The sequence below is a fragment of the Trachypithecus francoisi genome, unplaced genomic scaffold, assembly GCF_009764315.1.
Source record: "Trachypithecus francoisi isolate TF-2019V2 unplaced genomic scaffold, Tfra_2.0 Lachesis_group8, whole genome shotgun sequence".
Taxonomy (NCBI): domain Eukaryota; kingdom Metazoa; phylum Chordata; class Mammalia; order Primates; family Cercopithecidae; genus Trachypithecus; species Trachypithecus francoisi.
The window spans coordinates 49,422,133-49,438,044 of NW_022681473.1; the positions used below are offsets into that span (position 1 = coordinate 49,422,133).

At 43.2% G+C, this 15,912-nt stretch overlaps 1 protein-coding gene across 1 annotated transcript in view; it reads right to left on the bottom strand.

Annotated features, from left to right (window-relative positions):
• Positions 1-414: 414 nt before the first annotated feature.
• The window catches only part of LOC117080346, a 61,486-nt gene continuing 45,988 nt past the window's right edge, over positions 415-15,912 (bottom strand). Inside the window, exons 2-3 of the mRNA XM_033205329.1 lie at positions 1,325-1,450; positions 415-608 (exon numbers count right to left, since the gene is read on the bottom strand). Of these exons, the coding sequence (XP_033061220.1) occupies positions 430-608; positions 1,325-1,450 (305 nt within the window). The 3' untranslated portion in view covers positions 415-429. The remainder of the gene's footprint in view (positions 609-1,324; positions 1,451-15,912) is intronic.

The following is a 15,912-nucleotide window of genomic DNA, read 5'->3' on the forward strand; positions in this document are numbered from 1 at the left end:
GCCAGCTGCTGTGCATCACATTGCATCTTTTCTTGCCTCATTTCCCTTTTCAACTCATTCTCACCCTGGGCCTTACCCTCAAGGCCCTGGTTTTGCTTCTCCTAAATGTCAACACTTTAACCTTGGACTTTGCTTTCTAGCGGACTGAGAGTGAAGAAACTGCCTCTGTCACTCACTTACTAGTTATGACTTTGAAGCAGGTTACTTGACCTCTTGTGCCTCAGTTTTCTCCTCTGTAAAACAATGATAAATGATAATATCTCCCATAGAGAGTTTCTGTGAAGAGAAGACTAAATGAGTTATTAATATGTCAATTTACTGCCCCATAACTGTTAGGTTTTATAATTCTTCTTTCTTCAAGGATATTGTATTAGTTTGCTCAAGGCTGCCATAACAAACTACAGACTGGGTGGCTTAAACAACAGGAATTTATTTTCGCATAATTTTGGAGACTGGAAGTCCAAGGTCAAGGTGTCGACAGGGTTGGTTTCTTCTGAGGCCTCGCTCTTTGGCTTGCAGCTGGCTGTCTTCTCTCCATGTCTTCACATGGTCTTTTCTCGGTGTGTTCCCATTCCCGGTCCTTCTTTTCCTCTTCAAATTTCCTCTTCCTGTAAGGACACCAGTCAGATTGGAATAGAGCCCACCCTGAAGGCTTCCTTTTAACTTAATCACCTCTTTCAAAGCCCCATCTTTGAATACAGTCACATTCTAAAGTACTGGTGCTTCAACATATGAGTTTTGAGGGACACCATTATAGCCCGGGACAGACACTCGTTAAGTGCTACCTCTGTGTAGGGTGACCAACTCAACCTCAACCAGATTTGCCTTGGATTTTCTTGGTTTTAGTACAGAAATTCCGGCATCCCAAGGAATCCCTCAGTCCTGGGTAAGCTAGGAAGATTGGTCAGCCTAACTCTTGTAGAAACTTTACCCAAGTCTTTTGCAATATGTAAGGACTAGAGGAACTCAATATGTATCTAGAACTCCATCCTTCCCAGTGGACTTTGACAGTCATAACTTGCTTAATCCTCACTTCAGCCTCGTGAGGTAGGTGGGGCAAGAAACAATATTCCAGTTACATAAAGGAAGAAATAGGCTCAGAAAGATTCATCTTGGCTCCCTTGGCCCTGTTTATCTTTTCTCTGGGTTCTTTCATTACTAGGTGCTTCCAAGACCAAGATAACCAGGCAATCATAGTAGATGCATCAGTACATCCTTGCCCAAGGGCCTAGACAAGAGGTAAGTAACCATGATGTATCAGTGAGTGAGTCCTGAAATTTATCTTGTGCAATTTGAATTAAAGAAATTAAACAGATAATCATACCTCTACTACTGGGGTAGCGGTGATAGGTGGGCCACAGCCTGGGCCTTAGAGCAAATGCCTCTGGCTGGAAAACTGGAGAGTGGGAGGGAAGCAGGGAGAGATGCAGGCTATGTTTGAGGATCTGCTCTGAAAGGCAGGGAGGGAAGCCATTGATTAGTGAGCTTTGTTTGATCTGCTCAAGGATCAAAGGGACAAATACCATGTGGGAAAATAAAAGTTGACCTGGAAACCCTGTGTCCCAACCTGCTGGGATCCAGTCCGCCTTAGGCCCATGGCTCAGGCTGGAGGACTTTCTTTTTTTTTTTTTTTTTTGAGACGGAGTCTTGCTCTGTCGCCCAGGCTGGAGCACAGTGGCCGGATCTCAGCTCACTGCAAGCTCCGCCTCCTGGGTTTACGCCATTCCAGGCTGGAGGACTTTCATAGGAACCATGGGCAACCTTGCAAGCTCACTTCTTCCTCAATCTGCCCCCTGACCTCTCCCTTACCCATTGCCTTTAAGAAGAGCTTTCTCCTATCTCTTGGGCACTCTCTGGGGTAAGGGATGCTCAAGGGTAAAAGGGGGCCCAGAGATCAAGCATTATTTCTGGCCTTTGAAGAATATGGAGAAGTCACCAGATGATATGTGATGAATGCTGTGATTAAGCTGGGCTTGGAAGACTGAAGGTATACCACTGAAAAATCCCTAAACCTACCCTGTGGGGCACAGAGGAAGGCAGCCCAGCATATGTCTCAGGGAATAAATTGATAGAGGAGATGGTTTCTGGTTTTCTTTTGGGAGGAGGGAGAGGAGGAGCACATGCACAAAGCTAAGGAGGTGATTAACAACATGATACAGTAAGGACCAGCCAATATTAACTGAATTTCTAATCTGTGCCAGGACCTCCATCATCTCATGGAATCCCAGTGGCATTAAATGAAGCAGCCTTGGGATTCTTCCATTTCATAATGGAATGAGAGAAATGAGACTCACAGAGGTTGATAACTTGCCTGAGGTCATGCAATTGACATACAGCAGAGCTGGAATCTGAACACAGATCTGCCTACTTGAAAACCTGGCTTCTCACCCATAAAGGTGTGGTTATATCCATGTTTTCGAAAGTTCCCTCTGGTTGCTGGGGGTAGACTGGAGGAGCTAGAAGTAGTGTCTGAGGAACCAGTTAGGACTGTATTGCAATAGTTTCAGGTAGCTGGTATAGTTTCCTAACCCACAAGATCAGGTGTGCAAAACTGAAGCGAATTTTCTATAAACTTGAACCCAAGTCCAGTGTTGGCAGATATTTAATCTTAGTTCAGGGATTTCTCCATCTCTTCCTTCTCCTTGTGGTAGCATCTAAGTTCCACATGAGGAAGGGATTGTATAGCATCAAGTCATGGAATGAGGATGAATGAGAGTTACAGTTGGGAGTTGGCAAGGGCTATCATCTATTTACACTTTGACATCCAGGGCCTTCCTGGTCACTTTTTCACTAAGATCATCATGTGACCTTTTCATTTTCTAGACAGGGAGGTCTAGACACTACTTTTTTGAGGACTCTCCAGCTATGCTTTGTGGGGAATATAATGAGTCTGAATTAGATCCTAAACCTAGATGTCTGAAGCAACTACACCTAACCTTACTGTTCTGTTCCCTGATAGCTAACGGGAGAATTCTGGAGGTTGCCATCTTTCCAGGCAGAAGATGGGCAGGGGAGCACAGGCTCTCTTTGTCCTCAGATCCTTGAAATAAAAGGGAGCACTATTTTCTGCTTTCCACCATTGGGCTCAGACTAGGCATGCAGGACACAGAGACCCCTCTCAGGGGTCCAAACAGGTATTCACTTGATTAATCTTCTGACTATCTGCCAATTCTACCAGCTCTTTAAACGTTATGCTTTCTGTAAGTGTTCTTTCTAGTCTATTGTTCAGGCTAGGATTCTGGCTGCTGCATCCGTAATTAATTTGCTCTTTGTATTTCTGTTATAGCTACCTTTCTCTGAGGCAATGGATGCTCAGGCTTTATGTTCTAGTTTTAATGGAGGAAAGACCATGGATGTGTAGAAATAATAATGGGAACAAAAGCACTGGAGTTAATATTTCAAATTACTATTCTGTTATACATACAGGATATCTGAAGGTCTGGATCATGGCAGTGGCAGTAGGGGAGGCAATGAGGGAGTAGATTAAAGAGAGCTTTGAGGATCAGAATCCAAATGTTTCGGCGATTGGTAAAGTCTGGAGGATAAGGAAGAGAGATGTTTTCTGTATCTCTTTCAGGTGTTGTTTAGCTTCACATGAATTTTATCACCTTATCTAGAATCAACCACTATCTGACAGGGTAGGCTGTGGCTAGGCCATGTCATGTAGAACCGAATCAAGGGTACCAAATTATTGTGGACTTACCTGATATCTGGCCTCCTTTTGTTATTTACTTAGGCCCCTGACTTTTTCTGAAATTACTAGACACTAAAGCCTGCTAGGGAATTTCATGGAAATCAAGATGACTCAACCCAGAGTCCATTTCAAGGCTAGGATGCTAGAGGACCCCAACAATGGAGTAGGGAAGTGAAACAGATCAGCTCACATCCAAGCCCTTGCATGATCAATCCTGTAGTAGGACTGCTGCTCAGTTGGAACTCATGACAGCCTGGAAGAGGAAAAGACAGCTCTAAGTATAGCAAGGAAACTGTTATGGAAATGAACCCAAATCTTAAAATGGTGGACATAGTAAAGTGTTTGTTCTACTTAGGGGAATCTAGATCCCCACATTTGGACCTCCACTGGAATCTCAGAAGAACAAGTGCCTGGGGGGCTTGTCACAGAAGCCAAGGTGGTGAATTTCAGGCACATCACAGTCCCCAAGATGGGGAGAAGACTGAGATGCAGGGTAACAACTGAAATCCATTCATGGGAGCCATGTTTATCTTAAATCATTGACAGTGAGATGAGGATCATGTCAGCCTTCATACCTTTGATGATGATCCCAGGCTGCAACAGTGACACATAGAACTGGATTCAGTAACTAACTACAAATTCCATCAACCAGGGCTAGTAAAGTGAAAGGCAGAAATTGGGAGGAGGGGCTTCTTTCTTGCTTATAAAACTTTATTTGATTGTGTTGAGTATGTGCATGTATGTATGAAATCCCATAAAGCAGTCTTCTTAGGAACAAGCCAGCATGCCACAAAGTAGGAGATCTTTGGAGCACTGGCGTAAATGGGCAGAGAGCTCAAGGTACTCTGCTTTGTACATGGTATGATTTGTACCACCACCACTATCCCTGTTTCAGAGCACTGTTGAATTGTTCCAAGCCCAGATTTCTATGTCAGTTACTTGTCTATAGGGCTTGACTAATAAAAGCTAGTTTCTGAAATCTGCTTTGGTTCTGGAATTTATTAGAGGGCTTTTTCTTCTCATTTTATTACTTGTTTTTATTGTCATTGGTATACTATCTCTTACAGTGAAAACATTCACAGGCTGATTAAAGAGAAGATCTGAAATTATTAGGCAGCAAGCATACAAAGCCATTGCTTTATAAAGATAGTATCGTAAAGGCCTAATGTCTATAGTTCAAAGTAGCCTGGAGATGTTGGCTAAATCTTCCATCATGGAGTCCTCATGGGATCTAGAAGTCCTGTTTGAATTACTGATTTATCTTCCTTCAGGCCCAATAAGTTGGCTTTCCACAGCTATAAGTTCCACAACCAACCCTGGATCGAAAACATTTGAAAAAATAATAATATAACAATAAATAATAATACACATAAAAAGACAATACAACTATTTACATAGCATTTACATTGCATTAGGTATTATAAGTAATCTATAGGTGATTTAAAGTATATGAGAGAATGTGTGGGAGTTATATGCAAATACTATACCATTTTATATAAGGAACTTGAGCATGAACAAATTTCAGTGTCTGCGGGGGGGCCTGGAACCAATTTGCCATGGATGCCATTACACAAAGACGAATTAGGAACTTTTGCATGGATATGGCACCCTTGGCTATTTAGAAGTGCCTTTGAGGTTGGTAGAGTATATTATTAACTTTTAACAAAAACCTCTTGAGGTAGATAGGGTGTATGGTAGTATCATTTTTATTTAACATAGAACAGTGAGGTCAAAGAGGACCAATGTTGCTTGTTGCAGGCCACGTCATTGGTCTTATCCATTTGTTCATTCATTCATCTCAAATATTATTGCTTGCCTAGCCTACCATGTTCCAGGCTCTGGGCTTGGTACTTACTATGATGAAAGAAACAAGATCCAGTACTGAGCCCAGCTGCTCACAGTCTAGTGAAGGATACAGACACACAAAAGAACATTATAAACCAATTAATTTATTCAACAAATATTTATTGAGATCTTACTCGATGTCTGGCACTGGGAACATAGCAACAAGTAGGTCAAAGTCCATGCTCTCCTTTTTGGGAGACACAGATAATAAATGATTATATAATATGTTAGGTGGTGATAAGTCCTATGAAGAAATGTCAGGTAGGAAAGGCGACAGAGTGTGGCAGGTGTGGAACTGTGGCATTTTAGATAAGCTAGAGAAGGCCTCTCAGATAAGGTGGCATTTGGGGGAGAATTAAACGCACTGAAGGAATAAGTCCCAGGAGTCTGGGAAGGGGGACCATCAAGTGCAAAGATCCTGAGGCAGGAGCGGGTCTCGTGTGTTGAAGGAACAGCAGGAAAGGCAGCTGGCCTGGAGGGGAATGAATGAAGGAAGACAAAGGAGCAGAGGAAGGCATAGAAGGAGAAGAGGGCCAGGTCATGGAGAGTGGAGGTCCAGCAGGCATGGTAAGGACTTTGGATATTTTTCAAAAAAAGATTTTGAGCAAAGAATTGACATGACTAAATGATGTTTTGACAGGGTTACCCTGTAACTGTGCTGTGAATAGACTGTGAAGGTCAAGAGCAGAAGTAGAGCAGCCAGTTAGGAGATTGTTGCAAATGGGCCAGGGGAGAGGTCATGGTGCCTGGTACCAGAGCGGTAGCCAAGGAGGCAATGAGAGATGAGATTAGGGATATTTCTGTAACACATTTACTGACGTTTGGGTATTGGCTGTGAGAAAAGGAGAGGGAATACACAAAAACATGGGCACACTGAGGAAAGATGCTGCTGTTGGTCAAGTTAGGTGGGAGACAGTTTCTAAGTCTTTTAAGCTTTGGGTGCAGGAGGTTTATTGGGGTACATTCTCAGAAACAACACCTTTGAAGGAGCGAATGCAGTCCAGAGAGGAAGAAGTTGTGCTGTGATGCAGTCACAACAGAGGCTGCAGCTGATCCTACAGGAAGCTTGGGAATTGGGATAACCCTTTCTTATTGTCTCATTTAAGCAAAAGGGCCAGAACTTTGTAGCCCCACATCAACCAGTCATTATTAATGGCACACTGCCCCAGGGATGGGGCATAACCATGGGTGAGGTGGCTTCTTTTTGCTGAGAGCGAGTGCTGGAGAGAGATTCTCCTGTGACTTCTTAGCACCCAATCCTATCAGCAGCCCAGAGGGTGAGAACTTATGTCCTGAAAGATGCCTAGGTGCCACACCACACACACACTGTGAACTACAAATGCCCACTCCAGTCTAGGCAGGGAAGAGTCAGGGAGGACTTCCTGGAGGAGATGATACCTAGGCTGGTTTCAAAGCATCCCATGCTACTTTTCTCAGTTATGTGATTTTATTATGAGCAAGAAGGTGCTTAAACACTATCCTAACTCAAATACCCTAATTATGCTCATGTGTTAAATCTTCAATGAAACTGAACTCTGATGTTAATTGCCTTTTAAACTAAAGCATTTTCAGCTCCCCAAATTATAATAAATCCCTCTGATTTACAGCTAGGCCATTATATTTTTTTAAAAAATGTATTGATTCAAAACATATAACTATTTTTAAAATCTGTTGATTCAGAGCATACAACTGAGGCAAAATTGATATTCCAATTGTTCAAATTTCTGGCAACCAAATATTCCTCAATAAACAGAATTCTAACATGCTGATATTTTTATTAGCTCTTATTGGCAGGAAATCCCTTCCAAGAGCTAACATAAATCCTGTTTGGTACAATTTGGGACATTTCCTCTAGATTTTTCTGCAGAGGAGTTGGAGAATGGCTAGCAGCCGGATCTATGCGATAGGCTATTCCTGCACTTAAAGTCTTTTTATTTGGATGATTCCCATCATTTGAGAGAAAAATGTTAGAGTTAGACCCCGGCAACTGGCAGAATATATTATAAAATGTGTGCCCCATGAATGAGCAGGCATGTGTATGTGTGTGGATACGTGTTTGCATCTGTAAGTATGTATAGTGCTGTGTGTATATATGCATACACGTGTATGTAGGCAAGTATGATTAGTATTAGGAGAATGTGTATATGAATATTTTTGCTTGTGTTTGTGTGAGAATCTTCATGTGTAGGGACACGTTTATAACGTATGTATGTCTGGGCAAGTGATTCAGGTGTGTGTATATATTGAGGTTTGTGCATGTGTGTGCATGAGAATAAAAACATGTGGGCATGTCAACAGTTCTTTCCAGACACATGAAGTAATCAGATCTCATGGTTCCATGGCAAGAATATAAATGCCAAGGTCAGGTTTCTTGCCTGTATCAACTTTACTCTAGTGATCTTGCTCCAAACATTTTCCTTAGGGGCCTCTCTAGTTCCTCCTTCTCTTCCCACCAAGGGTGCAGGCCCAGAGGGGTCTCAGACAGCTTCCCAGCCTTTGGAGCTGTGCTCTGATGTCTGCCCCAGGAGCCTTCGCTGTGGCAGTCTTGTCATGTTGGACTCTGCTGTCATTGCCAAAGTGACAATCGATGATCAGAACTGGAGCTGCCCAGAAACCCAACTTCTGTACGGGGCCCTTTGATCTGCCCAGGCTTGGAATGGAGCAGAGTCTGGCACAGGTGTCTTTGATGAGGCCAGGCCAATGAGGGGGCTGTAGGCTGATCCCACCCAGTCCCCGCAGCCTTTGATGCCCACCTGCCCTGCAAGGATCAGGCTACAGAAGCAGGCTAGTTGGAGTAGGAGCCAGCCGCACTACACTCTGCTCCTCAGCTTCGTGGAAAATCACCATCTGGGTGTTTGGCCTGGTGATGCTTGGATCTTGGGGCTGCAGAAGCCAATTCTTAGAAATATTGTTCTTGCAACCACCCATCTATCAATTCAGCTAGTATTTATGGAAAACTTACAGAGTCAGCAGAGCTGACAAGTTATTACATGCACAGCCTTTCAAGTCAGAATGCTTGGATTAAATTTGGCCACTTATTAGTTGTTCCAACTTGGGCGAGTTAAATAACTTGCATGTGCCCCTCTGTGTCTCCATTTTCTCATCTGTTATGAGGTTGTTATGAAGACCAAATTAGATAGTGCAAATAAGGCGCCTGATACCTATTAAGACTTCACAAATGTTATCTGTTATTATTTCAGGGGGCCTGCATATTTGAGTGGAGAAGTCTTATCAGCTCTGAAGCCCTGACTTGGGTTCAAATCACAGCTCCAGGTCCTGGCCCAATCGTTTGCCAGTTCACTTATCTCATGGGGTTATTATGAGGAGTAAATGAGCAAATATATATAAAGTGCTTAGAATAGTGTCTGGCACTGAATAAGTGCTTCATAGAAGTTAGTTTTTAATAATGATAATGACTTGATACGAGGTCAACCTGGGCCAGAAGGTATGAAGTTCTTTGACTATCTCCAGAATAAATCTTCAATCTTTGATTTATTTATTTATTTGTCTGAAAGATCAGATCTACTCCTATAATTTTGACTGCTATTCTCTAACTCCAAAATCCCAAATCCCAAATTCAATCATGCCACTTTCCTGCTTAAATTCCCCTAGTGGATTCCCCTTTCCAGAGAATATTCCAAACCACTTAACATAGCATTTGAGACTCTCTGCCATCTGTCCTCTGCTGATCTCTTCAGTGTTGTAACTCATAACCCTTCCTGTTCCTACCTCCCACACCCACTGCCAAGCATACTGAGAATGCAGGCTCCATGCACCTTTATGTGCTTGTGCCCTCTACCTAGAACGCCCTTTCCTCCATTGTCTGGCTGTGAACTCCTTCTGTTCCTTCAAGACTCAGATCTCAGGTCCTTCCCACATAAAGCCTAAAACCTTCTTTTTTCTTTTATCTTTTTTTTAACTATTCCCTGCACAGTAGAGTTAGACATTACTTCTTTTATGCTTCTGTCTTAGACCCAGGACATGCCTTGGCTTCTATGACATGGCAGGACACTTCCTGGTCCACTTTCCTTATAGATTATGAGCTCCCAGAGTGGGATCTTGAACCATCCCACTCTAAATCAACAACATTAAGCACAGGGCTTGGCACCTAGTAAACACTCCCTAATCTGCTGAGCAGATTAACTCAATCTATCTCTCCTGCTTCTCAGGTCCACTGACCTCCCAGACAGCTTTCCCTTGGAATGTCATGGCTCCTCAAGTTCAGCTGATACACACCATTCCAATATCACTCTCCCTCATGCTGTTCCTTCTTAATTCAATGAATGCCACCATCCATCCATCCAATCTCCAGATATGGAAACTGGAGGGTCACTGGTAAAGTCCTTGCTCATAGTCATTACACACCCATCCCAAGCCATTTTGATGTCTTGGGACACCAAAAGCCCCAAGACCCCTTAAATGTTTCTTCTGTTTTCCCTTCTTCTCCATTTGCATTCCCATTTCCACTCTGGATGATGCCTATTGAAATCTTCTCACATTCCTCCAGGACTTGAAAAGTTTCCCGTTATTTCCAGGATACCATCCAAGCTCCCTTGAATCACTTGTAGGGTCCTCCAGGATCTTACCCTGGCTTTATTCTCCACAGTTACATCTCCTCATTGCATCTAGTGCTCTTGTTATGCCAAACTCATCCTTCCAGAATATACCAACTTTTACCTGCCACTAGCTCACTGGACAGTTGTTCCCTGGACTCCTTGGAATGCTGTTCTCCCACTTCCTCCCCTAGAATATGCTTCCTCTCCCTAGGAACTCAGCAAAAATGTCACCTCGGGACACCTTTCCAGACTCTTCTCCTATATCCTCCCGCCATCTCCTGCTATGGCCACGCTGAGACCATTGTTTCCTCCTGGGTGCTCTCACAGCTCTTAATGATCAGCTGACCATGCTGTACTGTATCTATTTATTTTAAAGAATGTGTTTATCCCCTGTCTAGACTATGAGCCCTTTGAGAACAATTGTGTGAACTTAAGTTAATAATTCTGTCTGACTCTCAGGTTCTTAATCTATCAAATGGGGATAATGTTAGCCATACCTTCTTGACAGGACATTGTAAGGGTGAAATGACACAATGTGTGACAAGGGTCTGGGCTCATAAGAGGCACTCAGTAAACAAGCATATCTGTATGATCTTGCTGGCAGGAACAATACCTGTCGTGAGAGAGTTCCAGAGATGAGAGCCCAGAGAGCACCCAATCGCCCCAGCTGAGTTTTCAGCAGCTTAATGGTGCTTTCAAGTAGACTTAGTGAAATGGCTCCATCAATTTCTTCAACTCTCTACAACTGAGTGACTTTGCACTTATTATCTTGCCTTTTTGTATCTCAGCTTCCTTGTTTGAAATATGGAGATAGTAATACTACACTTACCTCACAAGGAAGTTTGTTATGAGAATTTAATAAGATGCATGTAGGTATTTGTGTTAGCTATTGTTATTATTATTAATGAGTGAACATCGTGGAGCAGATGGATCTATGCTTGAATAATGCTTCATAAATAAATTATTAGTATCTTAAAGGGGCTACTTAAAGATACAGGTATTTGAAGAGATGGAAACTGAGAGATTCAAAGCCAGTGGCAGCAATGGTTGCAAGGAGTTATAAAGGTGAACTATGAAATCCCAGTTCAGAATGGAGAATTCCTACCCTGCTTGCAGGCTTGAAAACAGAGGGGTGAAATATGTAGCCATCAAGTAGCTCAAACCTAGAGAAGGTTAGGAAGACTCTTTTGAGTAATGTTAAAATGATGCTACCCCCATCCCTAATCCTGAAATTAGGGGTCAGACCTCACTTCCACTTCCTATTCTTAACCCCTCCCCCATCACAACACCCTGTGATGAACAAAGGGCCTCTGGGTGTTGGACCATGCTCAAAAGCTCTGGCTGATGCTAGTCTTGCCTAGCCCTCACCTCACCCAGCCAGCATCATGGTTAAATTCTAGGCATGGACGTGTCAGTCTGCATGGATCACATTAAAGCTATAAGGCTAAGACCTGGGATAAGTGGGGGGAGTTACTTGGCCTTTTTCAATCTCTGTTTCCTTGCCTGTAAAATAGAGATATTATAAGGATCAACCTCATAAGGTTGCTATGAGGATTACATTATATAATACATATAAAGATCACTGTTTGGTATATAATAACTGTTCAATAAATGCTAGCTCTTTTGATTAGTTGCCTGCCAGCTACCACACACTTTCTCCTGGAACCAACGAAAAACCTGCTGGTTCATATGTCAAAACACTTTTTCCCACTTCCTGTTAAGTGGGCCATAGTGTATCCTGAAGGCTATATCACTTCCAGCAGCTCAATAGACCATGTCTCAAAGAAGAACAATGCCCAGGATCCACTTTCTGGCACCCAAGAGTTCCCAACACAGTCCTCACCTCCAGCTGTATCTTCAGTGACCTTCATTGCCACACCTGACGCCACATCCCAACTGGGCTTTTCCCAGTGATCCTAGCCAGCCCTGCCCTTTCTTGTCTCTGGGCTCTCCTCACCTCACTTTGCTTTTCTCAAATTCCACCTCTTCTATGAAGCCCCTGTTGATTTTTCTTTTTCACTTTCTTTCTTTTCTCTTTTTCTTTTTTTTTTTTTTTTTGACAGAGACTCGCTCTGTCACCCAGGCTGGAGGGCAATGGTGCGACCTTGACTCACTGCAACCTCCACCTCCCAGTTCAAGCAATTCTCCTGCATCAGCCTCCCAACTAGCTGGCACTACAGGCACCCACCACCACGCCCAGCTAATTTTTGTATTTTTAGTGGAGACGGGATTTCACCATGTTGGCCAGGCTGCTCTTAAACTCCTGACCTCAGATGATCCACCCACCTCGGCCTCCCAGAGTGCTGGGATTACAGGTGTGAGTCACCATGCCTGGCCCCCCGGTTGATTTCTGTTGATTTTTCTAATGAGAGGGAACCATTCTTTCCTTGGTCTCTTCCCACTTCACCTTTCAATGTGTATCTCATTCCTACTTCTTATCCTGGCCATCCACACTTACTGAATGCAAGCTTCCTCTGGGAAAAGATTTCAGTTTACTCATTGCTGTATCCCTGACATAGGTTCTAGCACACAGTAGGTTTTGACATATGACATTTTCCTTTTCATTATATACCCATCAAAGGGAATTTGTGAGCTGCCCACTTCCCCCAAATTTCTCTGCTTTGAGAAAGATAAAGCTGTAGGGAATAGCAACAGCCACCTAGCTAATGTGGTACCTGGATGTCTGGTCTCTCCCTAAGCAAAGCCTGAGAGAAGAACTTAGTTATAAGGAGATAATCCCAGTCAGCAGAGATTGGGGAGGAAAAGTCAATATAAAGGTATATTATTGAGGTTGCCGCTTTGGGCCTCAGGGGCTATATTCTGCTGCAGGCTTCTGAGTGGTGTCTAGACCACATCCCAGGATGATTCATCTGAGGGACAGGAAGCTGGATGATTTACCTCTCAGTTCCCATACCCCCTCAGTTTAGGTTTGCTCACTTGAGGTCAATAGTTATCTGCGTTTCCAGGCTCTGCATATGTAAAGACCAAGTGGCTTCTCACGGAGCGGGTGAGGGCCCTAGATCCTCACAAAAGTGAATAGATGTGCAGCCCATGGTTGAGGTGGGGTCTGGTCAGTGTGAGGTAAGTCTGAGCTTGCATGGTGGTATTCGCTGAAGCTGTCCCTAAACTCAGAGGTGAGCTCAGAGGAGGTGATGTGGAGCCCTGTCTTAGGTCAAGGTTCCTGGAAACAGACTGTAGGTGATATTGACAGCGTTGTGAAGAATAACTCAGAGGATAAGGGAAGCAGAGTTGGACAGAGGCAGAAGTTAAATGGTAATGCACTTGCAACAGGGGATCTGCCAATTCCAGAAGGATCCCTGGAGCTGGGATGGTCCTTCAGAGATGTTCCAAGTCAAGACAGGGTAACTTCACTTTCGTACCCTCACACCAACCAGTCATTGAATGTGTCTTGCTGTAGGGAGGGGGCATAAATTAGATTTCCCCTTCTACAAAAAGTAATTCCAAGGAGAGAAGCTCAGCAGAAGCCATCAGCATGTGACACTCTCAGCAGCTGGAGAAATAAGAGCTTTAGTCATGAAGCAGGGACCCAGTTGGTGCCCACAGAATCCACTGCAGACACCAAAGGCATCTCCAGACTCAATACAGGAGGCTTGGTTGAATAAACTTATTGGGGATTTTTAAATAACTGTGATCATCTCTCTCTTCTTCCACCCATTCTAGATTTTCCTCACCCTTGGTAAACACCTCAGGTTGTTTGCCCTGAGCGATCTAGACTGAGTGATTTTGGTGATCTAGACTTTCATCTCAGAGGAGTCTGAGTCTTAGTGGTCTTGCTCTGGTTAGGCCTTGAGTGCTGCCATTTTTGATTCACGATTTCCACTAGTTGTAGAAGAACCAAAAGACTCCCTTTGAACTTTCTGAGTTCTGGTCACTTTCCTCTTTGCCCTCACTTTATAGCAGTAACCTAAATGCCTCCAGCAGGTCCCATTCCTTTACTTCCTGCTCTACCTGATGAGGAGCCCAAAGTGACCTGGTAGGAATCATAGTTTCAACTTTAGTGGAATACTTATTGTGTTCCCTGGTGAAAATGCTCTTTCCCCGGGAAACAGAGCTATTAATCCAGCAGAAATTAAGGTTATGAAGATGGGAAACACAAATACTGCAGGTGGGTCATGAGAGTGAGAGAGGACCATTCTACTTTCACATTTGGTTCCTGGACTACAGGAACCAATAGTGGGCTCAGTCATGGCCCTAAAAGATATCAAGTTTTCATCTCTGGAATCAGAAAATGTAATCTTATATGGAAAAAGTGTCTTTGTAGATGTGGATTAAGTTAAGGATTTTGAGATGGAGAGATTACCCTGGATTATCTGAATGGATTCTAAATGTAATCAAAGCATCCTTAGAGAGGCAGTGAGAGCAGAGATGCAGACAGAAGAGAAGGCAATGAGAAGCTCGTGGCAAACGTTGGAAAGATATGGCCACAAACCAAGAACAGGTGGCAGGAACCAGGAAGATGAGAGAGGCAGGAAATGGATTTGCTTCTAGAGCTTCTGGGAGAGGCATGGTCTTGCCAACACCTTGACTTTGACTCAGTGATACTGATTTCAGACTTCTGGCCTCCAGAACTGTGAGAGAATAAATTTCTAAGTCACCAAGTTTATGGCAAGTTTTTACAGCAGCTGCGGGAAGCTAATACAGAAACACAGCACAATATATTGCTGTTTGATTTATGCTTATACCACACACTGGAAAACAACAACCTTGCCCTTCAGGGTTTTACTCCAAACTGGTGCCTAGCTAAGTGTTTAATGGGCTGTTCCATTATTCCAGTAGACCTGTATTCACTGATTCATCACCAATATTTGTGAGAAAATACATCTTTATAGACATTTTGGCAACAACATTTCTGAGCCCACCAGATCTGAGGCTATGAGGACTAATATGAATTTATATAAGATGCCTCTCCCCCAAGGTTCAGAATGACCTTGCTAGGCTACAGGCAGACAAAGGGCAAATGAGACCTTGGGCCAGAATCTATCTTCTACTTGGTTCACTTTTTCTGTAGAATGCTCAGATCAAGTGGGTTTCTGATTTTTTAGCTATAGAAACATGCCTGATGATAGCTGTTTCAGTTTTAGAAGTTTACACTTTGTATATGTTCTATTTTAAACTCAGATACCATGCTGAATTAAGAAGTAAAACATCTGAACCTCAGCAAGACCCTTTGTTTTCGCTTTTCCTTTCTTCCCTGCTACCCATCCCCCTCCACCTCCCCACCATGTGGAAGGATCTTTATAGCTTAAACCTTCCTCTGCAAAGCAAAATGAGTCCATTTATTCTACCAGCCAACAAAGCCTGGGCCTGCCTTCCTCTGTAGCACAGAGTGCATGTCCTCCTTGGCAAGGAGAGAAAGAAAGGATATTGAATACTTTTATTCCCCGTCTGTTTGATAAAAAAGCATGTTTGTTTTTGTTCATAGATTTAAAGCCCAAAATGGGCCAGTACTGTAAATAAAACATGCAATCTCATTTGAAAAATTTATTACAAGGAATTTTGTTTATGATTTCATGTTCTCCAGTAATAATTAATTGGAGGTCTTCTGTGGTCCCCGCAGACCAACAATCATTCAGACTGTACAGAAAGGCGAGGATCCAATACAGCCTCTCTCCTGTCTCTAATCCATGTCCAAAGGAACCATCTCTGGTTTTGCTACCACTTTAGCCTACATCAAGGAAGTTAAATCCATAATATGACTTGCCTATTACAGTTTTTGGGGCATGTTCACTGTCTGTGTGTGACGCTGATGTCAGAACACCCTCTTAGGAATCCCTCAGGTCAGGAAACTCTACCTTT